The sequence below is a fragment of the Apodemus sylvaticus genome, chromosome 11, assembly GCF_947179515.1.
Source record: "Apodemus sylvaticus chromosome 11, mApoSyl1.1, whole genome shotgun sequence".
Taxonomy (NCBI): Eukaryota; Metazoa; Chordata; class Mammalia; order Rodentia; family Muridae; genus Apodemus; species Apodemus sylvaticus.
Genome location: NC_067482.1, coordinates 2,292,237 through 2,318,936, shown reverse-complemented (window position 1 = coordinate 2,318,936; position 26,700 = coordinate 2,292,237). Strand labels below are relative to the sequence as shown.

Below are 26,700 nucleotides of genomic sequence, written 5' to 3'. Positions count from 1 at the left end.
GCTAGATGTTCGGTTGCTAGAGGTACATGTTTCGTAGGAGACAGGGATTGCCTACAGAATAGGATTTAGAGTCGTTTGTAAAAGGCTAAAGATTCCTATACATGGATTTCCTTCCTACATTACAACCTATATGTGCTCAAATGTCACCTGGACTTTGCCCCCTGACTCTATGTGGATGGACTTAAGAACTGCTGCTAGGAAATGCTAACGCTAAAACTGTTCTGGTACTATTACTGTGGGCAAAACCCGTTCTTTTGTCTGAGTTTGCATCTCCTATTTGTATCCTGATACTGGTAGGGTAACTCTGTGGCTTACAAACAGATAAAACTCTTCTCGTTAGGTTAGTGATCAGAACAATTGCTTCTGAATGCTAGGAGAAAGCTGAAGAGCCAGGCCTGTGGTTCACACCTGTAATCTTAGCACTTGGGAGGTGGGGAAGGAAGAGGAACGAGCTTGAGGCTGACAGAGGCTGTGAGAGGCACTTCACTCATCAAATCTCTGTGTTTCCTTTGCTCTTCATTCTCTGATTGTGGTACCCTTAGGAGCTGGGCTTATCCAGCGGCCTATCAATGGATGAGCGTAGTGGAAAAGAAAGAGTAAAATGGACAACCACCATTATTATCAGCTCGTCTCTTAAGGTAAGGAGGCATTTAGACCACTGATCTTCATTTACAAAACTTAAAGCACCTCACAGAAGGCAGTATTTTGAAAGATTCTTGGCTTAAAGTATCCTCAGTTACAGGAACAGGAAGTAAATACACTAAATATATTTCTAAGTTAGTTATAAAGGTTTTGCCTTCACTATCAAAACCCTAATTCCCTAAATCATTGAAAGTTAGAAATGTTCTAGTGACATTCCTTAGGTAAGATCTCATTGGCTCAGGCTTCAAACTTGCTACAGAACTGAAAACCTAGAGGATTTCTAACTGTCCCAACTGGACCAAGCACAGGGATTACAGGGGCATGCTACTGCTTCTGGCCCGTGGTCTTTTATATTTCATTTATGGCCTTTTTTTTTTTTTTAAATATCTGGTTGTTTTTAAATTTGTACCTATTTTATCTACTTTTCTGAGACAGGGTCTCATATAGCTGAGCCTAGCCCCAAGCTCGGTATAGCTGAGGATGGCCTTTAGTGCCTGATCTTCTGTCCTCCCGCCCCCACACCCCAAGAGCTGGGGATCTTCCGTCCTCCCGCCCCCACACCCCAAGAGCTGGGGATATAGACACGAGCTGCCTTCTCTGTCATGTCAGCGTACTCTGGCTCTGAATCCTTCAGTAAACTAAATGTTCTGATATTTCAACACATCCAGAAGTGGTCAGTGTTTAAATGCACTTTTTGGTGTTATTTGCCAAAAAGGTCCCCAGTAACAAATCTTTGTGGTTCTTTGTTAAAATAGTTGCTACTATAGATTTTTCTTGCTATTCTTTTATAATGTCATTTGCTAACATTTTATGTTTGAATCAGTATTTACTGAAGATTGGTTTGTGGTTTTCTGTTTTGTATTTTTGCACAGTCGACTGGTTTACCTCTGCAGTCTCCCCTTATGTGTGTACATAGCTTAGAAATTAAGGCGTAAGGAGATTGCCCTGGACAGGGAAAGTCTCCTTGTTGTAGGGCATTTGCCCAGTGTTTGCAGAGCCCTACATTTAAGCCCCAAACTGGGGGTGGGGTGAGGTGTGTGCAAGATTCAGTTGTTTGTGCTCTTAACCTCTTAAGGAATGTAGAAAAAGAATGTCTTTCTCTATTATAGTTTTATACTGTGTTGAGAGTATATTTTTATGTTATCTGCAAATATTTATCCATGTCATAGAGGTTAAATTTGTTAAGTTGAACCTCTGAAATTTGCCATTTCCATGGAGAAGATCTTTATATGGGAATTCTTTTTTTATTTTCTAATAAAATTTCATCAATTAAGTGCTACTTCCTATTTAAAGTGCTATTAAATTTAAGTGCTATTTTCTGTTTAAATCTGTATTTTCATTCATGTGAGATTTCTTAGATACTAGTTTTAAAGCATATTACTGGATATTATATATTCAGGAAGGTTATTATATTTTTAAATTTGTGATGTATAAACAAAATGAAGCAAGTTTTTTAATAAGCCACACTGCTCTTCAGGGTGTGTGATGGGCTCCAGTGCAGTATAAAGCACCAGAGGGGGCAGAACAGTGCCTAGTGGCTTCTAACTTTAGCTGCTTTGGTGGTGCTCAGGGTTGAATCCAGGCTCCCTGTCAGGCAAGTGCTAATCTGCATCCCCAGCCTCTGACCTTCCTGAACAAGTAGCATCTTTTCCTATTTCATGGCTATAAAACAGTTTGGAAAACAAAGTCTTAAATTCTGGATTGTTGCTAGAAAATCCTCAAATGTCCTATTTCCCTCGAGCTTTCTGATTATCAGTTTATTATTTTATGATCCTAAGTCACCATCATAGTGCATATGGGGTCTCGGGATTTGTGTCAGTCACTCCCTACCTTGCTGTGCAGACTGTGTCTCCCTGCCCCTCAGCAGACCAGTGCCTGCCTCTGAAGCCTTCCTCTGCTCTGCTCTGCTCCTCTCACCCCTGGCTTTTTTGTTTTGTTTTGTTTGTCTTTTTCTGCTCAATATACTCCTTTTTTTTAATTTTAAAGATATGATTAACATTTTAGGCAGCTCTGCTTAGCTCGTGCATATCTATTGCATCCTCTCCGTATTTTAGTTCTTTGCTAAAATTTTCAAGATCCTTCATCTCCTTCAACATAGAAAGCAGACCTATTAGCAACTATGGTGGTTCTTTCATGTAACTTACCTCTGTATGTCTGGCTGGTGTGAGTGTGTGTGTGCGTGTGTGGTAATGTATACTTTAGATGAATAATGCATTTAGTGTAAGTTCTAAATGTTACATAAGATACATTTTTAAATTATATCACAAGGCTGGTCAATGGTAGAGGGCATATGCAAAGCTCCTGATTTGGTTCCCAGCACTGGAAACAAATTTTATATATATAAAATTAAAGTTTAACTGAGTTCTTTATTTGTATTTGCTAAATCTGGCAGACCAAGCCAGTTTGTCATTAGTTAATTGGCCTCTGTGCATCTAGAATAGCACTAATTATGGGGGAATCAGGAAGCAGATCTCAGGTTTCCCCTGTAACAGCAGACCTGCTATGAGAAGCCCTGACTGAGCAAGGCTTCGCCCTGGTGCTGCTGTAAGCTCTAGTGTTCTGCCGTGTTGATGCACTTCAGGGACTGAGGTGGCTGCGGCTCGCTGCGGTCCGGTGAGAGCTGCTCCACTTTTGTGGAGAACTCTGCTCGGCTTCCCCTCCGTCCTTCTTGAGTTGGCAGGTGCCCTTGGGGAAGAAGTGGCCTACATGCTGGGGTCATATCTTTGAGTTTTTGTGTAGATCTCGGCCTCATAGTTTCTCACTCTCCTGCTAGTTCTTTGATGCATTTGTACAGTTTTTTTTTAAACTGTCGTTTTTCAAGTTCTTTCAGCAGAGAGTTGGCCTAAATTACTGAATCTGCCATTTCTGGAAGCAGTGTACAATTTAAAGGGGTGTGGTTGAACTGGAGGACCAGGGTTCAGGAACATGAAATACTCTCCTTGGGTAGGAAAGGAAGCATATATTTTAGACTGTGCTTAAATTACATTGTTCTGAAGGAAAGTATAAATTCAGTTTAGGTAAGGAGTGTGTGTGTCTGTGTGTGTGTGTGGCATATTTGTACATATATGTGGGTACAAATACACAAATTTGCATAAGCCAGAAGGGGATGTCATGTGTCCTACTCTGCTTTTCTCTTCCTTATTTTCTTAAAACAGAATTGCTCACTGAATCTGGAGGTAGGCAGGTGGCCAGCGAGCCCAGTACTGGGTTCTAGACATGTGAGGCCATACCTGACTTTTTGTATGACATCTAGGAATTTGAACTCAGTTCCTAATGCTTACCTAAGAAGTATTCTTGCCCACTGAGCTATCTCCCTGACCTAGTTAATAGATTTATTTTATTTTTTATGGATTATTTTATTTATTTACATTTCAAATGTTATCCCCCTTCCCAGTTTTTCTACCACAACTCCCCATCCCCTCCCCCTTGCCTCTATCAGGGTGTTCCCCCCCACCTACCCATTTCCACCTTATCACCCTAGCATTCCCCTACGTTCAACCATCCACAGGACTAAGGGGCTCCCCTCGCACTGAAGCCAGATAAGGCAGTCCTCTGCTACATATGCAGCTGGAGCCCTGGGTCCCCCATGTATATGTACTCTGTGGCTGGTGCTTTAGTCCCTGGGCGCTCCCAGAGCTCTGCTTGGTTAATATGGTTGTTCTTCCTATGGGTTTGCAAAACCTTTCAGCTCCCTCAGTCCTGTCCTAACTCCTCCACTGGGATCCCTGCGTCAGTCCCATGTTTGTCTATGTGCATCTGCATCTGTATTGGTCAGACTCTGGAGAGCCTCTCGGGACATCTATACCAGGCTCCTTAATGTGGAGACAAACGAACTTGAGTTCTAACCTGCTAGGAAATACTTTAACTGCTTAGGTTTTAGCCCGTTGACTGATACAATCCAGTTGTTTAGTTAGAACAGTAAATAAGGTAATTGTTTTAATGGTAATATTTAAATCAGAATATATTAATGCTGCCTTTATATATTTTCTGGCTCATCTACAGTAAATGTAATATAAAGACAAATATTTGTTGTCATCTATATGGTATTCTGTGTTACTGTATGGACCTCTCAGCCTTTTACAAAACAACTCCCAGCTTCTTCTACAGTTATACACTAATGCATGTAAAAGTATTGCCAGATCATTTCTTAAAAGGAATTGTCCCTAGTTCTCAGTTTTTAGTTCTTTGACACTGCCCCTCATTTTCTGTCCCTAAGGAATACTAACTGATTTCCATATCCACACTCAGAACTTCAGGAGGAATAGTTTCACTCCTTCCTTTTGAGTCTTTTGCCCCAGAGAGTAGATTTATTTCTCTGGTGACCAATCTTTAAGTGCAACAGTGATAAAACAAACCATTAAACACTTTGAATTTTTTACTAGCTGTAATAAAAATCACTTCAAGCATGTCTTATGTTTGTGTTTCTGAAAATTCTTTTTTAAGAGTTATGAAATTGCAACTGCCCTAGAAAATCGAAGCCACAAGATTCGGTATTCTGATACATTGGAAAGTGGATCGATTGTATTTTCTCTCTCTGGTATAGTATATTTGTTAATTGCCTTTGCTTAAGTTTTTTTCTTTTTCTTTTTTGTAAAATATGGGGATGCACATGTTAATTTTTGCAGTTCAGTGTGATGTCATCTCTTAGTGTGTAATCTTTTGGAAGAGTAAATGGCTGCACTTTGCCTTGCTGCAGAAGTAGTGTATATGGCCAACTGTGGGATAGATTTGCCCTTTTGGTTAAATGGCATCTGGTAGAAGTTGGGGAAAGTACTTGCTTTGGAACCAATGTAAAAATATAAAACTCCGCTTGCTTAGCAATAAATAAAAGGTGTTAACAGAGGCCAACAGTACAACTCTAGCCAGAATTTACATGCCCAAGCCAATATAAGATATATTCCTATTATTTTGATTTACTGAAAATAAACATTGAAGAACTTTATAGGGACAAATAAATGTTCCTGAAATTACAAAATTGTGTATGAGACATGGATAAAGTTCAGGAGTTAAGTTACGCTAAAAAGGTGCTGGCGGTATGGAGGGACAGCCTCCATCTGTGCATGGGAAGTAACAGGCGTGGCAGAAGTGACGGAGGGAGGCAGCATCAGTCTGTGCCCTATCACACACAAGCTAACAACCCCAATGCAGGGCATCCTAGTCGAGCCTGTGCCACACGGGGAAACCATCAGAATCAGGAAGAAACAGTTGTTAGGTTTACCATTCTAGCAGAGATTTTGGAAGTCAGGTGCTTTCTGAATCATCTAAAAAGACATGCTGAAAATTATCCAAACCCCAAAGCATTTCTCCTGGTTGAATAGAAAACACTCCAGAGAAAAAGGAGTATTTTTGGTGACATGTATGTTTTGGTTATCGTCTGTATGTTTACAAAGAGATATTCTTTCCATGTTCTTGAGGAGGACAGTGACATTCAGAGAGGCTATATAAAAATGTATAAATACATTCAGTCACTGTGTAATCACACACAGCTTTCTTTTTTTGTTTTTTGTTTTTTGTTTTTTTCAAGACAGGGTTTCTCTGTGTAGCCTTAGCTGTCCTGGAACTCACTCTGTAAACCTGGCTGGCCTTGAACTCTGAAATCTGCCTCCCAAGTACTGGGATTAAAGGCGTGTACCACCACCACACACAGCTTTCGATAGATTGTATCTTATATTTATTTTCTGAACAGCTATTACTAAGCTCAAGTCTCCCTTAAGAGCATTCTGATAGTTGGTCCCATTTCAGACACCAGGTATCTGCTTGTTTGAATATATTCAGTTACATGGTTCCTCCTGAGGGAAGAAGGTTGCTTCAATAAGAAATAATTCAAGATTTGCTTTAAACTCACTGATTCTCACCTCTGATAGTCATTACAGGATCTTCTGAGGTAGTGGTTGTGGGAGGACACAGAACCTCCTGGACAGCCACCTATCCCAGTACCTCCTGGACAGACAGACACCTGTCCCAGTGCCTCCTGGACAGACAGACTCCTGCCCCAGTGCCTCCTGGACAGCCACCTGCCCCAGTGCCTCCTAGACAGACAGACACCTGTCCCAGTGCCTCCTGGACAGACAGACACCTGTCCCAGTGCCTCCTGGACAGACAGACACCTGTCCCAGTGCCTCCTGGACAGACAGACACCTGTCCCAGTGCCTCCTGGACAGCCACCTGCCCCAGTGCCTCCTGGACAAACACCTGTCCCAGTGCCTCCTAGACAGACAGACACCTGTCCCAGTGCCTCCTGGACAGACAGACACCTGTCCCAGTGCCTCCTGGACAGACAGACACCTGTCCCAGTGCCTCCTATCTTTTTTTTTTTTGGCTGTTTACTCATATCCTTTGGAATAGCTTTTCTAATAAGCCAGAATATATTTTCAGAAATTTTAGTATGAAAATTTTTTTTGAGTTAGGTTTTCATTCTATGATCCTGGATGGTTGTTACTGTAGCCTGGAATAGCCTTGGACCCACCACAATTCTCCTGTCTCAGTCTTCCATGTGCTGAGACTATAGATATGTACCACCACACCTGGCTTGAAGGGTTAACTTTTAAAATAGACTTAATATTTTAATTAAAATTAGATGTCACCTTTATGTGCCCAGTTCCTTGGCAGAAAAAAATTACTGGCCAATGTCCTTCCTTTAAATATTTAGAACAAGTCATTCTGTTTTCTAGAGCATGTCAAAGAAATACCCACACCATTTTGTTATATAAGGATTGTAGTAAGTTCCATTCCTCATGCGCTTGAGGTTCCTGGTCTTACTGAGCTTACGTCTCTATGTCACTTCATCACATCCTCCTTTCCTAGGAGTTGCATTTCTGTTGATGGACGCTAAGGAGTGTATGACATCAGCTGAGGAAATGTTTCTAGCCAAAATCAAGAAGTTTATTAACATTCACCAAAATAGCTGTTTGGTTCTGTTTGCTCCATTCCATGGGCCTGAAGAATGGAATCTCATGTTCAGGATTCATCAGAGGTATGGAAGCAAAGCTCAGCCAATTCTTCTTACACCATTTTGTTTACTTCAGCTCTCGATGCTTTTAGGCAGTTGAGGTTTGCTAGAAGGTAAACTTTATAACCTGCCATATGTAATCAGACAGGGCAGACAGGTATTCCTTAAGTCAGGGTGACCAGAGTTGATGCTGACAACATCCACAGAAGCAAACCAAAGTGAGCCACTGAATCTTGGCTACAGTCACCTTAGATCTTCTGAGGCCAAAGCAGGATGTGACTGAGTGACCATGTGTAGAATAGAGCTCTGGCCCTCCTTGTGCTGCCTGTGACAGCAAATGAGTCAGGTATTTAACCACTTTCTTTTCAGATTCTTGGGCAGTAATTTACGAATACTTCCTGTACACAACACAGTAAATGCTGTTGACCTTATGTGCACTATAGCTAAGGTAAGTCACCAGGGGAAAGGATACTCATACACAAATATATACATCTTGGACAAAGGTTTTAAGGTTTTGATTTTAAAATAAAATTTTGAGATAATAGAGCATTTCCCCCCCTCCATTTGCTTCTTAAAGCCGCCCCCCCAAACCACATGCTTTTAGATTTATGGCCTCTTTTTGTAACGTGTGTGTGTGTGTGTGTGTGTGTGTGTGTGTGTGTATGTTCCTAAATACAAAACTATAACCTGTTCAGTCCCTTTAATGACCACTTAGTATTGGATTACCAGTTTGGGATTTTTCCCTGATCTCAGCGTTCCTGGGTTGCCTGTAGTTCTTGTCAGGCCTGGGGCTTCATTCTTATTGCTGGTGATCCTGAGGGTCATGTTTAGCCATCCATGTTGAGACTTCATGTGTATAGCTTCTGACTTCTTCAGGAGACACAGTCTCACAGCAAATGCCCTATTCTATCCTCCTGGCTCTTACAGTCTTTCTGACCCCTTTGCAATGACCCCTGAGCCTTAGGTGTAGGAATTGTGTTGTAGTTGTATCAGAACTAGTAGGATCCACAACCCTGTATTTTGATTGGTTGTGGTTTTCTGTAATGACCTTTTCTCTTTTGCAGAGGCAAGTTTCCTTGATGAAGGGTGAGGACTACACTTACCTGTGGATATGACAAATATTTAAAGTGTAGTTAGGTATTATGCTGGTTTAGTAAAGTGGTGGTTGAAGTTTTTCCTCCAAGACCCATGACGTCACTAGTCCTGGGTAGTTGTCAAGGTTCCAGTATGGGCATGGTTTCCCTCTTGTTGAGCAGGTCTTAAGTCCAATTAGAGAGCTGTTAGTCCCTGCTAAGATACACATGATGCCACTGTGCACCTTAGGGTGATCACATCATACTGGCCACTGCTGTGGTTCACAGACATCATACTGGGTAGGACTGTTGGAAGCTTAGGCGGCCCCTTCTAGGGTCATAAAGGTAGTCTTCAGAAAAGTTTTCAGGTCAGCTGTGGGCTGTGTGTCTGAAGTGCAGTGTCTTCAGTAATAAGGGCTTATCTTCCACCTGTGGGCAACCAACAGCAAGAGCAATAGCTTCTTATGTTTGGGAGTCTCTTGGACGACTCCGACCAACAATTCAGAGGAGGGTTTCTCATGCCTAGCACTGGGTCGTGTTAGATGGTCTTCAGCTCCTCAAAGAACGTCAGCCCCAAAGGGGAAACTACATATAAATTATGTATTTATATACCCTGACTTATGTGCAGTATATGTATTTAAGGTCGACTCTTTATGACGTTAAGACATTGTTACTGTTTTTGTTTTTAAATATGTCTTCAAGTTGTATACCCTCTTGAGGACTGTCAATATCCACCTTCCACTCATTTCTTTCCCAAGCCTGACGTCTTCTCAATTTACTCCTGGTAACCTTATGAACTGTTCCTCACTAGTTCAGTTTCTTCTCAGGTGGCTTCTCCTTGGAAGTGTTCATAGACACGTGAATTAGAGTGATAGAGTACCTGAACTGTGTCTTCATGGAATTTCAGACTGTAACTCCCTAAAATGCAGTATTAGAAATGCTTTAGGATTTTCAAGTGCAAAAATTAGGAAGGGATATTGACGTGTCTATGAACACTTCTAAGGAGAAGCCACCTGAGAAGAAACTGAACTAGTGAGGAACAGTTCATAAGTTTTGGCACATGCATGTCAAGAGATGTTTGCTGAATTATCATTTGAGGCAGGATTCCATTCTGTACCTCTGGGTGGCCTAAAATTCTCCATGTAGACAATACTGACTTCAATCAGAATCATAGACATCCACTTGCCTGGGAAACCTAAGATCTGGGATCAAAGGTGTATGATATCTCTCCAGCAGAATGAATTCTGTAAAATAAAATCCTACCAAAATAACCTTTTTATAAATAATGGTCTATGTTTACATCTTTTTTCAGACTGCCTCCAAACCACACATAGACAGCATCTGCTACAGAATGATAACAACTAAAGCCTACATCATAGAGCAAAGCCCTGTCTGGAGAACACTTCAAAAGATAAAGCTGAGTACTGACTCAGTTAGTCCAGATTCAGAATATTGATCACAAGTGTTCTTTTGGAGGAGTATCAAAATAATTAAACTTATTAACTTATTAACTTATAATGCCCAAATGTAGATTTAAGGGCATTTATATTTAAAATAATATGTATACAATTAAATATTATTTTATTTGGGAACTTTGGTTGAGTGATTCCTTTAATGTTTAGGAGTAATGTTTAGCTGCATGACACACATTTTAAACACTATAGGGAGAAAGAGAAAATAATGGATACATAAACAAAACTCAGAGTTTCTTAATGATACCATGTTGGATACACAAATATAATAGGAAACGAAAGTGCAGAATTTATTAGTTGGACTGAAGAAAAAGCCATGTACATTTTGGGGTTTTCTAAGATTAATCTCTACAGGCATTTTCATATAACTGTCTCCTGAGACCGGGTTGCATGTGGTAGAGGTTGATCTCTAACTGATCCTTCTGCCTCTACCTCCCAATACAGCTACTGGATAGTTCCTAAAACTGCATCCAAGTCATGCAAAGGGGGAAAGTTAAAATACCAGCCAACCATTTTGAAGTAAAATCACATTTCCACAGTGCTGCACTGTTCAGCTTGACGGCAGGTGCTCCAGAAAGTCAGAAAGCACCCAATGGGCACACAGTGCATCTGTCTCACATCTTACATTTACAAGTGTATGGATGAAGAAAGCATCTGAAGCTTCTAAAGTAGTACTTTAGTTTTTAAAAATTATTTTATGTGTATGAGTTATTTTGCTTTTTTCTTTGTTTTATTTTTTGAGACAGGGTTGGTTTATTTTTGTTTGTTTTTTGTTTTGTCTTTTCTTATGTGTAACAGCCCTGGCTGTCCTTAAGGTCACTTTGTAGATCAGGCAGACCTCAAACTCTATGCCTGTCTCTGCCTTTGCTGGGATCAAAGGAGTACGCCACCATGCTAGCATATATATACACTATATATATAATATATATGCCACCATGCTAGTATATATATACTATATATACTATATATTAAAGTATATACATATGTTTATGTATATATACATACATATATACATTACACATGTGTATGTATATACACACACATATATACATACACATATATACATATACACATACATACATACATGTGCCATATGGGTACCTGGTGTCGTGGAGGTCAGAAGAGGGTGTCACCTCCTCTGCATCTGAGTTACAGTTGTAACCTCCATGTGGGTGCTGAGAACTGGACCCAGGTCCTCTGGAAGAGCAGGAAGTGCCTTAACCACTAAGTGATCTCTCCAGGCTTTTTAAAGCAAAGACTATTTACTACTGATATGTATCAGAAGCTGACAAGCCAAAAAAAAAAAAAAAAAAAAACCAACAAAACAAACAACCCTCCCCCCGCTGTATTATTAAAAAGAATTATGCAATTTTTCTAGTAGTAAAATTTCTGCAAATATTTATATGGTGGTATAAAGTATAATAAAAACATCATTTTATTAGTTTTTATTTATGAAATAGAACTTTTACTTTATCCCAACATTTTCTTCAGAGGTAGACTTTGATTTGATTTCAATGAGTTCTTCTACTCGAGCCAGAACACTTTCAATCAAGTCAAATGTGAAGAGAGCGGAATGTAGGACCTGAAAAGCCAAGAGCATCACTGTTGTTATCAGTAGCCTCTTGTTAAATTACCCAGACTAGCCTCCACCTTCCAATCCTCCTGCATCAGACTCCCCACTGCTGGGGGCCCAGGCCCAGGACCACACACCCAGCAGACATCTGTGCTATTAATGCTGCCTCTGAAACAAAGCATGTGAGAAACTTTAGGCTGGAGAGAGCTTAAAATTTGTGGGTTACCTTAAGCTGCATTTCAGGAGGCATCGTAGGGATTTCCTCTCCACCTACAGTCACAGAACAAACACCTTTACACATCGAGGCTACTGCGGAAAAGAAAAAAAACATTTCACACTTAGCCATTACAACAGTTTGACTGTGCGCGCATGTGCGTGTGTGTGTGTGTGTGTGTGTGTGTGTGTGTGTGTGTAGTACTGGGAATCAAACCCAGGGCATCTTGAACAGACTAGGCCAATACTTTACTGCTGAGCTGATTCCAAGCCCCAACCCTCAGACTGTATTACATGTATTTATTTTGTGTGCATATGTATGGCATGGTGCATGTGTAGGGGTCAGAGGGCGACTTGGAGAGTTGGTTCTCTTCTTCCACCACTGGGATCCCAGGTCTTGGGCATGGCTGATGGCAAGCACCTTACCCACTGACCCATCTTGTCATCTCTCATATTTTAACAGTACGTTGATACGCTACTTTAATTGTTACTAATTGTAAAATGTGCCAATAAGGTACCACCTTGTTATAAACAAAAATTAAGCACTAGAATTATGCAATATGTGAACCGAGTCTTAGGGAAATTGCTTTATTTTGGCATGTAAAACTTTTTTCTTTAGTATACTCAAATTGCCTATACAAGGATTGTAAAATTTGTGTACCAGAATTGCTAACTTTAAAGAAACAATTCTGAATCTATATTTCTTTTTTACAATTTGTACAAATTTACTATGGGACAATGAGGGGTGCACCATTTGATCTAAAAAGAGTACAGTGGGACCTGTGGAGAAATGTTTGTACTACATCCATTCACATTCAGAACCTGAGGCTTTAAAACACAATGTGCTTCAGTTTGGTTTAAATCTCCATTAACCCAGTTTCAGTATTGGTTAAGAATCATTTTAATTAAACAAGTATTGCTTTTATGGCCCCTCATTTTTGCATAAAGTGAACATGTACTAAAATGTGATAGTTTGGGGCTATCGATGCCTCAGTGGCTAAGAGCACTTACTGCGCTGACAGAGAACCTGGGGTGTTTCCCAGTACCCACGTGGAGGTTCAAAAGCACTTGTAACGCCTGATCCAGGTGACCAAGCAACCTCTTCTGACCTCCACAGGCTCATGCACACATATAGTACACATAAATATACACACATAAAATAAATATTTAAAAAATATGGTCATTCCAGAATTTGAATGGTTAGACCTAATGGCAAATAAAATTGCTTATTACCAACCTTGGCTATTTTGTTGGCTGTTTTTAATTTCTGCTTCATAATGTGCTTTTGACATATTAAGTCCTATATGAAGTGGCTTTAGAAAGTTATTTTCAATTTTTCCAAGTTCTGTCCATAATCCAGTCTGTTCAAAAGATTTAATGAACAAATTAGTTACTTGGTTCAGCAGATACAGGACGTCTTGTTAATAAACATCCACCAATTGCAAGAAACGACTGTGCCACCATGCTGCTCCACATTGAGTTGGGATGTGTCACTCAGCAGCCCCACCACACACAAGTGTGTGTCAGTCAGCGGCCTCCACCACACACAAGAGTGTGTCAGTCAGCGGCCCCCACCAAACACAAGTGTGTGCCAGTCAGCGGCCCCCACCACACACAAGAGTGTGTCAGTCAGCGGCCCCCACCAAACACAAGTGTGTGCCAGTCAGCGGCCCCCACCACACACAAGTGTGTGCCAGTCAGGGGCCCTCACCACACATCCATGCACGGTACACTGCTCATCACTGCTCCACTCGAGTTATCTCCTGGTTTTGAGATCTGTGTCTCCACAAGGCTACTTTAACTACTTAGGTAGGCCTCATCCCTGGACTCATCAGTTGATGTGCTTGCCACCAGTCACATTCTAAAATACTGATGGACACACTTTAAAACAAAACTAATTTTGGTTTTCTTGATGACCTAGGCAGATGGCCAGCTTAGCATTATTTTGTCACATATCTGAGTTTTTGTGTCAAGATCATTTATGATGGCACAAAAACAGGGGAAGTAATGAAGTTGTATTTTTTTAAAAGGAAAGAGATAAATACAAGACATTGGTGGTATAGACGCTCAGATACTCTTTACACCAGAAAGAGTATTAAAGGGAACTCAATTATCCTTAACCACAATAGTGAGATGGAAGGTACTTGCTCTATAATGAGGTATAGGAATTCTGTGGATGGAAGCTAGATCAATATAACAATAGCAATGCCTCCACACATATTTCCCCTGAAATCTCTGTGGCACCCATACATTGTTGGTAGGAATTTGTCCATTACCATAGAAATTGGTTATCAAGATTCCTCAAAAAACTAGAAATAGAACATCATGAATACCGTAGTGATTCCCACACCCTCAGATATGCTGTGCACTATCCACAGTACCTAAATGACAGACCAGCTTAGGTGCCCACAAACAGAGGACATGGAAAGAAAATGGTCTGTGTGTGTGTGTGTATGTATATATATATATATATATATATATATATATATATATATATATATATATATATATATATACAAAAGAGTATTAGTCTACCATAAAAAAACGATTGTGTCATTTCAGAAAAATGAGAAACAGAGCTAATCTGATGTGACATAAGACACTCAGACAAATGACTCATTATTGTCTCTCATAAGCAGAATCCACACTTTTTTTTAAAAGGAAAAGACAAAGTGGAAGAGGTACTGACTGAGAGGAGGAAACCAGAGGGAGGAGGGAGGAGGGCGGAGGGAGGAGAAGGCCCAAGAACGAGGGGCTTGGGATGATAGATGCATCCTGTGTGCAGCCATGAGAGCACAGCAGTGAAATTCAGTATCTGGTCAAATAGACAGATGCACTAGTAGGCGCAAGCGCGCGCGCACACACACACAAACACACACACACACACCCCTTTTAAACAATTTCTCTTACACTGGTGGGAAATACAGAGGTCTAATGAGAAACTAGACACAAATTCAAACTTTATACCTATCTAGTTCACACAATATCTATGCATTTATCTTTGGAAAACAAAGATTAATCTGCAATGCTTGCATTGTAGAGAAGTCTTTAAAAACACCGTTTAATGAAAGAGAATGCAAGGATATGTCTCGTAACTGGGAAATGTTAAGTAGTGGTACATTCATATAATGGAAAACTACATAGCCATTACTTTTTGTCTTGAATAAATACTGTTGAATGGAAGAAACTATTTTATGTAACATGACTTGCTTTTTATTTAAAAGAGAAAAATGCTCACAGTGCCCAGAAGAGCATAATGTCACCAAGGGTGATGGATGTGTGATCCCTGCTTTTATTTTCATTTATTTTGTAAATTTGTGTGTGCTTAAGGAGAGGTGCCATGCTGTGGTGTAAATGTGGCGGTCAAAAGGTCAGTGTGGAGTTGGCTCTTTTTCCCAGTACCTTGTGGGGTCCAGAGACCCCGCTCAGGTCGCCAGGCCTGTGTGGGCCACCACCCGCTGAACAGCGCCCCTTGCTCGTGTGTTTACAGTGTGTGTGTGCAGGTCACAGCTGTCGTGTTGATTCTCTTCTGTCCAAGTCACGCAGCTCAGGCTCTCAGGCGTGGCACCACACGGCCGCCCGCCAGCTTGTCCTCGCTTCCTTGGTATAGGATCCTGTAGTAGGATGCTGGTCTTTATGTGCGTTTCGGGCTTTCATTCGTACAAGCCTGAGAACCAGCCCGCACTTGTGTCACACTCTCATGTCTGTTCACACCTCTCTCCTCCTAGTCCCTCAGGATCACGCCTGCCTCCACATCCGGCCCCTTAAGTAAACTTTCCCCTTTCCTTTACCTGTATCTTATAAACATTAGAGCTGCTGCTTCTGAGGCTGATTAGGTTATTGTTGACAGCCAAATGCACTGTATACATGTCTGTGTACCGTATGTTTGTACTGAGGGACCAGAAGAGGGCACATGATCTCCTGAGATTAGAGTGGGTACTGAGATTCAAACCTAGGTCTTCCAGAAGACTCGCTCTGTGTGTGTATGTGTATTTTGTTGAAACAGTTTCATTGTACATAGGACAGCCCTAAATATCCTAGAATTCATTCTGTAGACCAGGCTAGCCTTGAACTCACAGAGATCTGCTTGCCTCTGCCTCCTGAGTACTGGGATTAAAGTTGTGTGCCCCAACTACCTAGCCCAGCTACTCAGCCTGTAGCCCCACTTAACCACTGAATCCCCTCTCAAGTTCCCAAGGGGAGGAATACTTTTTTTAACCTACATTTAGTTTTATCAAAAAGGAAATACCGTCCCATATTTATTCAAAAGAAAGTATTAGTTATGATTGAAGTCCTCTTTATTCAAGAGGTAGCCATTAACTCATAACCAGGTGATTAACACGTTTTATATCTATGTCACTTAATATAAAAAATAAATGTGTATATGTATACATATAAATATGATGCTGGCAAGTTCCAGGCTAGCCAGAGGTACATAGTGAGACCAAATCCTGAAAACAAAAATCCGAGTTAAGTACGGAGCTGTAATTGCTGGATCTCACTAGGCTACCCTAGAAGGGGAGCGGGGATGGGCGGGGGTCTGGATGCTCTCAAGCGGCCTCCAGAAGTGAGCAAAGCCTTCCTGAGGGGACATACCTTCCCACAGATGAAAATCCTTAGAGACAAGACAAGGCAAATCTAGATGGAATTCACAAACTGGCCTGCTTTTTTGTTTTCCCTATTCAACCAGTACAAGGGTTTTATAATCCCAGAATTTGTGATAATTGTTAGCTACATGGCAAGTTCCAGGCCAGCATGGACAAGAGGCCTGCAAGAAGGCTCAGTGAGTTAAGGCCTCCACTGCCAACTCTAACAATCTGAGTTTGATCCTAGGAAACACATGATAGGAGGAGAGAACCGATTCCTGGAAGTTGTCCTCTGACCTCCACTGGTGGACACACACACACAAAATGATAATAGTAATAATAATGCATGAACTTGCAAACAACAACAAAGGTCTAACTGTATATACACTTCAGTTTCCTTTTCTTTGCTAACCTCACCTTTCAAGGGCTGTAATAATAAGCATGCGCCATGGTATGCAGCTAAAGGTAATAATTTATTTTAATTTGTAGTCCATAAACATTAAAACATTGAGTAATAAAAACACCCTTCAAAATTAGACTAAAGAAATTTTCTTTCACATTGCTGTTCAGGATAATCCCAGTCTTTTCTATAATCAACTGTACTGTTTTTAGAATCACGTAGGAGTAAAGATGCTATGGAGGAAAAAAAAAGTATTCTTTGTCTTACATGAAAGTTACCAGATCTTTTTAAAAGCACAAAAGAAGTAAGTTTAAGATTTCTTTTATCTCTAATGCTAAAAAAAAGTAAAAAAGATTTTTACAATGTTTATAAGGACTGAACTTTTGAAATCCTCACAACTGTCTACCTCTTATCTCATACCGGTCACTGATTCAACAATTCTGATAACTCTTGAGTTGTCTTAACTACACACTAAAAACTCGCTGCAGCCTACTCAGCCCCACTAGACATTTCTACACCATGGTGAAGTAGGTTCTGGGACATAGTCAACCCTAATAAATGGAAAAGGGCATAGCCGTGCACCCTTCTTGGCTCTTTCTCCTCAGAGGGAGTGTCACTTTGTGATGTGTAAAACAAGCCAGAAGAACCGGGCATTTGTGGTCAGGGCTCTGCTTCACACTGTAGGCTGGCCAGGAGCTTGTGGCCCTTCCACAGCTCTGTGAGTGCCACCATCCAGGGCAGTCCCTCCTGGAGGGACACGGTTGATTATTTGTTGACAATGGTGGCTAAGTTTCCTTTGCTTGTTAGAACCATTCTTAGGAGGAATGTTCCCGTTTACAGACAGGCTGTTAAGCTTCATAACAGACAAGGGTGTGTCTGTTAATCATCTCCCCAGTATGGTGGTTCTTATGGTGGCATACAGCAACAAACAAAAACCAGGATCTGGTTCCTATGGGGAATAAACCATTACATATGGCAGCCTTACAGATGAGGAGTGTTCTTTCCTTCATTATAGAATGCCCTCACTGAAGTACAGTAAGCCATTACCTATGAAGTCAAAACAGGCATTGCCTGCCTTTCCAGACCCTCTGACTCTATTAGGTAGGTGTACATTACAGCAAGTACATCAATCATTGCTAATCAGTGAGACTGCTTTGTGTCAAGGAAATCGCATCAACTCCTGTGTATGTGCAGCCTTCCTGATTACTGCAAGGTTATGCTCCCACTTCCCCTAAGAATGCCTGCCAGAGGCCCAGGGCACAGAGCTGCTCAACAGATACTGTATCTCCTCTGTTCTTACCCTAAGTCCCTTTGTGAAATCAAAGTTAGTTTAATTCTAAAACTTCTGTTACTTCCTAGACTTCTACCCTTGAATGAAGTACTGATCCTTCAGGGTTAATGGGATGAGAACAGAGTACTTTTCTTTCAGCACTGTGAAAACTGGCCCATGGCCCCTGGCAGGACAGCAGCCACTGCCGTCGGGGATGGGTGGACCAGTGAGGACTTCAGTGATGCTGGTACTTGATAAAAGATCTATACATCTGTGTTTGAAAAACCAAACCAAACCACACTGTAGCAGAATTTTACCCCAATTAATTTAGATATTAATACAATAAGAAGCCTGTGACTGGATAGGGAAAAGGGAGGCGGAGCTAAGAGTGTCAAGGACAGGGACAGGAAGGGAGGAGAGAGGATGGAAGGAAGATGGAGGAAGAGAAAGACGATCCAGATTCCAAGAGGCTTTAAATAGGCACAGGTAGCTATGAATATCACAGAGGGTAGAATGCTGGGGACAACTTGCCTAATCTAGGTGGACAGCTTGTATCATTATCAGTTGGCTCTAAAATTATTGTGTGGGCGTCTTATAAATTGAGAATTTATTAATATATAAAACTGACTGAAAATGATAAGCTTTAAGAGTTTTGATTTACTGGGTTAAGGGGATTTGTGCCGGCTAGCCACGGGGGCAGAGGCTGGGAAGGTACAAGCAGCTCTGTCTCCGAGGCAGGCGAACTGTACCTGGGAAGACCGCTGCCTGGGGCTAGCCATGGAGGCAGTGAGCCGAGACTGCCAGGGCAGAGCAGCTGGGTATATCGCAGGATGGCGCATTTTTTAATATTTCCTGCACCACCAAGCCAAACCAAAACTCATGACTACACAATGAAAATCTGTGTACATCATTTATGTAAATTTTACTTCATAGAAAAACTGCTGACAAAGATTTAATGCTGTGTAATGATATATATGCTGAAATGTTTGGAACAAAATATGCTAATGTCTACAGTTAACTTTGAAATGCACCAAAAATACAACAAAAATGGATAGGAGTTCGGCAGATACATGGGAGCAGGGGGGACGGGCAAACAGAGGGCTGCTGTGAAGCTCTGCTGCCTTCGCAGGACATTTTAATTTTCACAATGAAATACTGAAAAACATCATCTAGTACAGCCTAAGCCAGGATGAATAATAGCAATCTAGTATTTCTGGATGAAGAGACATGCAGAAGTCAAATTACTGAGTCCACGAGATCTGCTGAAGGTACTGCTACTCCTCACAGACTTCTCAGCCTAAGCTGTGACTTATCAGAGTATAAAAGATCTCATCGGTACTTTTCCGTGAAACTTAATTATTTTCATTCTTCCTATTGCTTTTTTTTTTTTTTAAAAAAGGCCATTTTAACAGCATGATTCATGTGGTTACAGGTAGTAGGAGAGCAATTATTAGAATGTAGTAGGCGGGAAGGAGCTCAAAAGTAAATGTGATTTTACTGTATGACAAATCTCCATCAAAAAGCTTTCTATTTATTGAATACTTCTAATGAAGTGCTATTAATAATATCCAACTTCCTACATACCATTCAAAAAAGTGCCATTAACAAACTTAGTTTCAGGGCTAAATATGCTTCCATTCGTCCTGTCTGATGAGGTGATATCAGATCATTTTATTTAGTTTTTTTTTTAAAGGACTTTTTAAAAAAGATTTATTTATTTTATGTGTATAAGTATACTGTAGCTGTACCGATAGTTGTGAGCTATTATGTGGTTGCTGGGACTTGAACTCAGGACCTCTGCTTGCTCCAGCCCTGCTTGCTCTGGCCCAAAGATTTATTTATTATTATATGTAATAATAAATTACATTAATAAATACACTGCAGCTGTCTTCAGACACACCAGAAGAGGGTGTCAGATCTCATTATGGATGGTTGTGAGCCAACCATGTTGTTGTGGGATTTGAACTCAGGACCTTCAGAAGAGCAGTCAGTGTTCTTAACTGCTGAGCTATCTCTCCAGCCCAATAATTTTATTTCATATAGCTGAGATTAAAATCTGGAACTGTACACAATCAGAGAAAGATGAGTAAAATATTTATGTGTTTGTGGAGCTCCAGGAGGTCAATTAGCACAAAACCTACAACTTACCTACCAACTTACCTACCAACAGGGCTTAGCAAGACTTAGCTACCACCAGGGCTGACCTACCACCAGGGCTGACCTACCACCAGGGCTGACCTACCACCAGGGCTGACCTACCACCAGGGCTGACCTACCCCCAGAGCTTAGCTACAAATGGGGCTGAACAAGACTTGCTACAAAAGAGCAGCAGCGCACAGGACAAGTGAAGTGTGAAAAGTGAGGGCTGCCTGGGAACTGGCCCGTGTCGACCAGGTGCTCAATGAAACAATGAACGCAGCTCAGACACGCCTCCCCATTCTGAACACTCAGGTTCTTCCCCAAATCACTCACTTACTTGATTGTCATCTTCGTTATCTTTGATAACCAGATACCTCAATAAATTTAATGAAGCCATAATCCTGTTAATTAAAACATGATTTGTTATTTGCAGTATAAATTTATGTAATCGACAACTTCAATATATTATAAAGCAAGTTGAGACCTTGGATATAGCATTGTTTACCCATTTGCCGTTAGAAACTGTCCACGCCCATCTGTGGACTGAAAACAGCTTATCAATGTTCTAAGTTCACAAATACAGGGTGAACACTTTCCCTTGTCCTCAAGACCAGCGCTCTGTTTATAAATACAAGCACTTCTCCACATCTGTTCTAATACACTAATGTTCTATATGGGAAAAAATGGACCTGAAAAACAAAGTCCAAATATCTAAGTCCTTTACGAACTGTTTCTCTGAGATTCTTAGTCACAAATGTGTAGTTTAAATCTGTGTAATGTTGAGTACCTCACTGTTCTTGAAAGTTTGTTTCTATATAAGTCACTGAGTAACTTAAATAGGAAAACTTACATACTTTCATGAACTAATTACAGATTATAAAATCACAGGAAACCATATTTCTTAGTTTAGGCAGCTGACTACTAGAACCTGAGTGGTGGTCACCTCACCTGTCTGAGTTCTGCAGTAAATCTGTCTCAGCGCCCTCAGGGAGAGACAGGACCAGGTCTAACAGAGAGATCAGCTGTGCTCCTGCAAACCATTTGTTATATGTTTTCTGAAAAGCAAAATGAAATTTATGCAGTAGTACGATAAATCTCAAATACTATAATTACCCAACAGTACAAAAACTATTAGACTCTTAACAAACATTGTAACTTTCATTTCTGTGTGCCTATTTTCTTTCCAGACACTTGTGCAAATCCTGCCAGTTTGAGAACACTGGTGATTTCTTTTTTCTATGTGGAGTTATGCATATACAAATACAGATGTGACTTAAGTTTTTATTTTCTGAAGTATACAGTACAATAAAAGCCATATTATTACCCAAGAGAAATAATGCAGTTAAAATGTATAGTTAACAAGTTTTCAAAATTCAGGGGCATGGGAAGTCATGTTTATTTTTTAAATAGAGAATTATATATTACAGGCATAAAAATACTGTGACTAAACCATACTGACATGTGCCACACATGGACAAATAAATTGGTAAATGACCCCTTGCCCAGTATGTGCTCTTACCTTAAATGATAAATCAATCTGATTTTTGATATTTTGAATTACAAAGGCTTCCACACCCGAGTGATTACTTGTATTTAGTAAGCACCTTGAAAACATAATTATAACATATAAGATTATTACAATTCAATTGGGCTTTATATAACTTTTAAGAATATAAAATTCACAGTTACGACAATTATCAATGGGGCCAACCAACTATAAGGTGATCTTAACAGTTTTTGCTTTTACTAACTAGTAAATTTTATGTACAACTGGGTCTTTTTAAAAACTTTTTTTTAAGCGTGTACATGTGTGTGCACAGAGGCCAGAGAGCAGTGGGTGTCCTGTTCCATCAGTCTCCTTATTGTTTTGAGACGGTCTCTCACTGAACCCGAGCTAGGCTGGCACAGCGAGCCCCTGTCCCTCTAGCCAGGGCTGCAGGTGCGTGTGATCATGCCTAGCTTTTCACATTGGTTCTGGAGATCTGAACACAGGTCCCATGCTTGTGAAGGTGTGTCTACTCACTGAGCTGTCTCCTTTGCCTCCAACAAGAAATTTCTATTAAAAGAAATCCAAATCTTTTTTATGGATATAGTTAGAATAATTTAACACAGCAAGAATGGGCATAACCCAAAAGTTTTCAGAACTGTCCCTGTGAGAGAAGGCTAGTGCCGGCTTCCTTGCTTAATGAAGCCTGGTGTCAATGGCTGAGCTCTTTAGTGCCCCCTGAAGGCTCATGTGCTGAGGCTCTCAGCTCACAGTAGCACCTTAGGAAATGGGGCATCATGGCCTCCCTAACCCTAGCCCTTACCCTGAGCTAGGTCACTTGGAACATGTGCTTGAAGAAGGTACTGGGACACTAATCCTTTCCCCTGACCCATGCCTGTGTTCCTGGCCCCTATGAACTGAGGCAGCCCTCTGCTACCTACACACTACCATGATGTTCTGTCTTGAAGCAACAGAACCAACTGCACAGACCTAAGCCGTTAGCCGAAAGCTACCAAGAAAGACTAAGAGAAAGGTCTCTTGGTTGAGTACAAGTAGAACAAAACAAGAAACTTGGTATAAGATCCAAGGGCTTAGACTACTGTGTAAGCTAGGTTTGACTCTGGTGTAAGATCTAAGGGCTAAGGCTGGGTAAGCTATATTTTAATCAGAGCTGAAGAAAAGGACAGGCTCAAGGATGCTAGTACTGGACACACTCAAAGACCTTTCAGCATTTTACTATTGCTTAAATCAGTTCATAACTCATCCTTAGTACCTAGAACAGAGTAAAACAGGCTAAGATCTGTAGGCTAAAGTTAGCATGTAGTTATGTCGGTATTATTAGAACACACCTACCTCCTAATATTAGGACAACCTCTATATACAGCCTTATAAAGTGTTTATTTATTATTTAGGCTAAAGTGTTCTAGTCTTAAACTTGTTGCCTAGAAACTCTACTACAAAGATCTAAGAGTAACTTGAAATGACAAGCCTGTCAAGTTTACAAGTCTGTGGTGCCTCAGGGTCAATAACAAATACTGGAGATTACTGAACTCTGTAAGGCTGGAGCAGCTCTAGCAGGAGCACTGTCAGTCTCAGCCACTCTTCCAAACTGCGTGAATTTACAGTGCTTCAATCAAACTCAAACTTGCACACAGATACTCACATAACATTTGATAAGCTGATTCTTTGGTTTACAGTCACTGGACAGTAGCACTGCACAAATGCTATATACATTTAAGTGATCACATGGCACTAACAGGCTTTGATCAGGCACACACCTAGTAATTAGCCATGGGCTATGTTTTGAAATGTCTCCTAAAAGTTCATGCGTACAGATGACAGACTTCTTGAAGTGACTGATTAAATCCTGAGGGTTCAATCAACAGATTACCCCTTGACTGAGTCATATTATAATGGCAGCCTTGAGAGATGGCACCTAGGCAGTAGAGTTTAGTCCGGCACGCAGGTCTCTGGGGGCAGGCCTCAAAGGCTGTGTCTTATCCTCAGCCCTTCCTGTGACCTTCTCCACAGGAGCTCTGTCTTACCACTGCTCACAGCGCAGGAGCCAGCAGGCTGCCGCAGACTGCACTTCTGGAAGCACTGAGCCCTAATAAACTGTCTCCGGGGTTGTTTTCTCACCCGTTTTGTCAGAGCAATGCGGAAGTGCCAAGCTAATCAGCTGAGACACACCTGAATAATGTATATTTGCCTTGCGAATCCAGCTTGTCGATGTACAGCTGAAGCAGAGCTAAACCTTTTTTCCTCTGAAATGAAACAAATAATACTAATACATAAAACAGTTAACATCACATTATTTATTAAAATTTCTTGCTGTAATGCATGAGTTAGCCCCCAAATCATACATACCAATGTCTCAATGGGGCAAAGTGTCATAACTTTGACTAAGCCCTAGAAATAAAAAAACATTTTAAATCCAGATGTACATCAATTCTGCCTGCAAAGTTCAGTTATCACAAGGTGCTAGAGAATGAGATGTGCGACCTAAGGAGAGCTGCTCCTCTGGCCTATCACTATTACATGGTAAAGTAACTACAATTAGTTTTATACATAACATAAAATGAGATGTAAATAAATGTGATTTTAAAGTGAATGGTAATTTTTCAATTATTTGTAGAAGAGTGAGAAAATCAAATCAAATATGCAGAAATATAATGCATTAATTAAATATTATCAAGCTTAATGTAGTAGCAAAAGCTGCCCCTTTCTACTTAAATATTAACCTTCACAGCTAAGGACCTGTATAGTAAACAAAGAGCTTCAGGCCTTCAGGAGCTCGAGAGCAGATATGACTGAGGGTGCAAGACGGAAGGGCAAGGGGCTTTGCTCCCTAGGGCCCTCCCTCGTGCCATCAACCAGGATGGTTGCAAATAGCTATTTAAATATATATTAATCCTACGAGTTGGGAAAATTAACCGAAATAGAATTTAAACTTCAGTCCTGCTGTCTTCCTGGCTTCAGAGCAAGAAGTCTGGTCTGCGTCATGGCGGCACAGGAGCAGGCCACTTCCATCCGCACAAACACTGGGTTGCAGGTTCAGCTGGAAGTCACAGTCGCGCTTACAGAGGTGGAGCAGAGTAGGAGTCCCACACGCACTACCTTAGCAGAGTTCAGGACAGACAAGAGGCTGGCACACTGTTTGAACACATATTCTGCTTACCTGAGGCACAGCAAGAAAACTCTTGATTTCTAAGTACTGATAGCATAGGCTGCTGTCTTCTAATCTCAGTAAGCTAGTCTCCAGAAGTTCCTACAGATGAACATACATGAACGTACATGTTCATACATGCACATAAGGTGCAGCTGACAGTTATATTTGTTATTTTTACAATTTATAATGCTAGAAAACAGGCTGTGAGATGGCTCAACAGAAAAAGGGTCTTACCCCAAGCCTGATGACCTGAGATCCCCAGAACCCATACAATGGAGAGAACCTGGTTCTTGCAGGTTGAAGCGTACATGCATGTGTGCATGCACGCACACCCGTCCCATACACACACACACACACACACACACACACACACGCACACACACACACACATGCAAATGTATGATGATAGTAAACAAACCTTACCAATCCTTTGGAGTAAATAGACTGTTCTGTTCTGAAAGAAAACATTAAAAGTTATCATTACCGCTTCATAATTTATTTAGAATGATTCCTTACTTTAGGATGAGCAAATAAAAAATTGAAATATAAGGTCTTTTAAAGCTTCAGCATTATCTGGAATGCCTGGTGCACACCTGTAACACTAGCAATTGGGAGGCTGGGGCAAGAGGACAGTAACCAGGGCTCATCCCAAGGCCGTTTCAAAGTTAATTAAATGATATTATGTTGAGGAGAAATTCTGTTGAAGAATCAGTCAAAATTCTCTTTTATTGTTGCCGTTTGCCAAGGGTCTCATGTGGTACACCCCTGACCTCAACGCTCGAGGTTGCCAAGGATGAGCTTGAACCCTGACCTTCCTCCCAATGACTGTTGAATGCTACAATTTGATCCTGAGATTTCATCTAAATGACCTTACCTTTGCAGAAACACTTCAATATGCTCCATGTTCAACTGCAAAAGGTATGAAGGGCTAAAATAGGAAATAATTTTAAAAGGATGTTTAGAAACAGCAATGTCCTCTCCTCGACCACTGAGCAAGCCCAGGGCCTCATGCAGCCAGATAAATCTCTTTAACGCTGATCTCCAAATACAGCCCCAAAATACCTCACACACACACATACTATCTGAATTGTAGTCTCCTCAAAAAACATATGTTGAAGTCATAGCCTCCTGAGCTCAGAATATTGGACTTAAGGATTTTATAGAGTTAAAATAAAGTGAGATCTTTGGGGTCAGCTTTAATCCAGCACCTTGTGCCTATTAAATAGGAAACTCAGGGGCTGGAGAGATGGCTCAGTGGTTAGGAACCCATGCTGCTTTTGCAGAAAACTTCAATTCCAGCATAAATGTCAGTGGCCCACAACTATGTGTAATCCTGCCCCATGGGATCAAATGCTCACTTCAGATTTTTGCAGGCACACAAATAAACGTAACTAAATAAATCTTTTAAAAAGCAGGGCAAGTGGGCTGTGCCACCAGATGGGCATAAGAACTGGTGAGGTTGAGTGAGCTCAAATCCCAGGAAATCTCAGAGATCTGAATGGCAGGAGAGGAGCCACTCCCTGTCTATCTCTGTACCTGCTCTGGAATATGTAATGGTGACACCCTAATGAGGTATCTAGATAGCCTTAGCCTTCAGCCAATGACCGCCCCTTCCTGGATATCACCATGCCCTTCCAACAAGAGGTATACAATCCTGATTCACCTGTATAAAGTGTATGAGTTCGCATTCTTCCCCAATAAAGCAATATAATCAAGCAAGGATTGTCT

General features: G+C 40.9%; 2 protein-coding genes across 8 annotated transcripts in view; one reads left to right on the top strand and one right to left on the bottom strand.

The window, feature by feature from the left end:
• The first annotated feature begins 569 nt into the window (after nt 1-569).
• C11H1orf146 (chromosome 11 C1orf146 homolog) lies at nt 570-10,120 on the top strand. Its single transcript, XM_052198801.1, has 5 exons — nt 570-638; nt 5,086-5,179; nt 7,447-7,615; nt 7,961-8,039; nt 9,977-10,120. Exons 1-5 carry the CDS (start codon nt 570-572, stop codon nt 10,118-10,120), a joined length of 555 nt encoding a protein of 184 aa, XP_052054761.1.
• A 1,446-nt stretch (nt 10,121-11,566) lies between these two features.
• The window catches only part of Glmn (glomulin, FKBP associated protein), a 36,014-nt gene continuing 20,880 nt past the window's right edge, over nt 11,567-26,700 (bottom strand). For 6 of the 7 annotated variants that reach the window (XM_052198002.1, XM_052198001.1, XM_052198005.1 and 3 more), the window contains exons 9-19: nt 25,847-25,900; nt 25,396-25,426; nt 24,982-25,071; nt 24,171-24,212; nt 23,994-24,067; nt 21,837-21,921; nt 21,266-21,372; nt 20,655-20,718; nt 13,160-13,283; nt 11,936-12,018; nt 11,567-11,718 (exon numbers count right to left, since the gene is read on the bottom strand). In XM_052198002.1, the coding sequence (XP_052053962.1) occupies nt 11,602-11,718; nt 11,936-12,018; nt 13,160-13,283; nt 20,655-20,718; nt 21,266-21,372; nt 21,837-21,921; nt 23,994-24,067; nt 24,171-24,212; nt 24,982-25,071; nt 25,396-25,426; nt 25,847-25,900 (871 nt within the window). In that variant the 3' untranslated portion in view covers nt 11,567-11,601. The remainder of the gene's footprint in view (nt 11,719-11,935; nt 12,019-13,159; nt 13,284-20,654; nt 20,719-21,265; nt 21,373-21,836; nt 21,922-23,993; nt 24,068-24,170; nt 24,213-24,981; nt 25,072-25,395; nt 25,427-25,846; nt 25,901-26,700) is intronic. The other variant, XM_052198007.1, reaches the window with a different exon arrangement.

Excerpts from the sequence above, each read along its gene's own strand:
- C11H1orf146 (XM_052198801.1), top strand. The coding sequence starts at position 570 with ATGGATGAGCGTAGTGGAAAAGAAAGAGTAAAATGGACAACCACCATT. Across the intron at positions 7,616-7,960 it reads ATGTTCAGGATTCATCAGAG|ATTCTTGGGCAGTAATTTAC; the intron begins GTATGGAAGCAA and ends CTTTCTTTTCAG. Across the intron at positions 8,040-9,976 it reads TTATGTGCACTATAGCTAAG|ACTGCCTCCAAACCACACAT; the intron begins GTAAGTCACCAG and ends ATCTTTTTTCAG.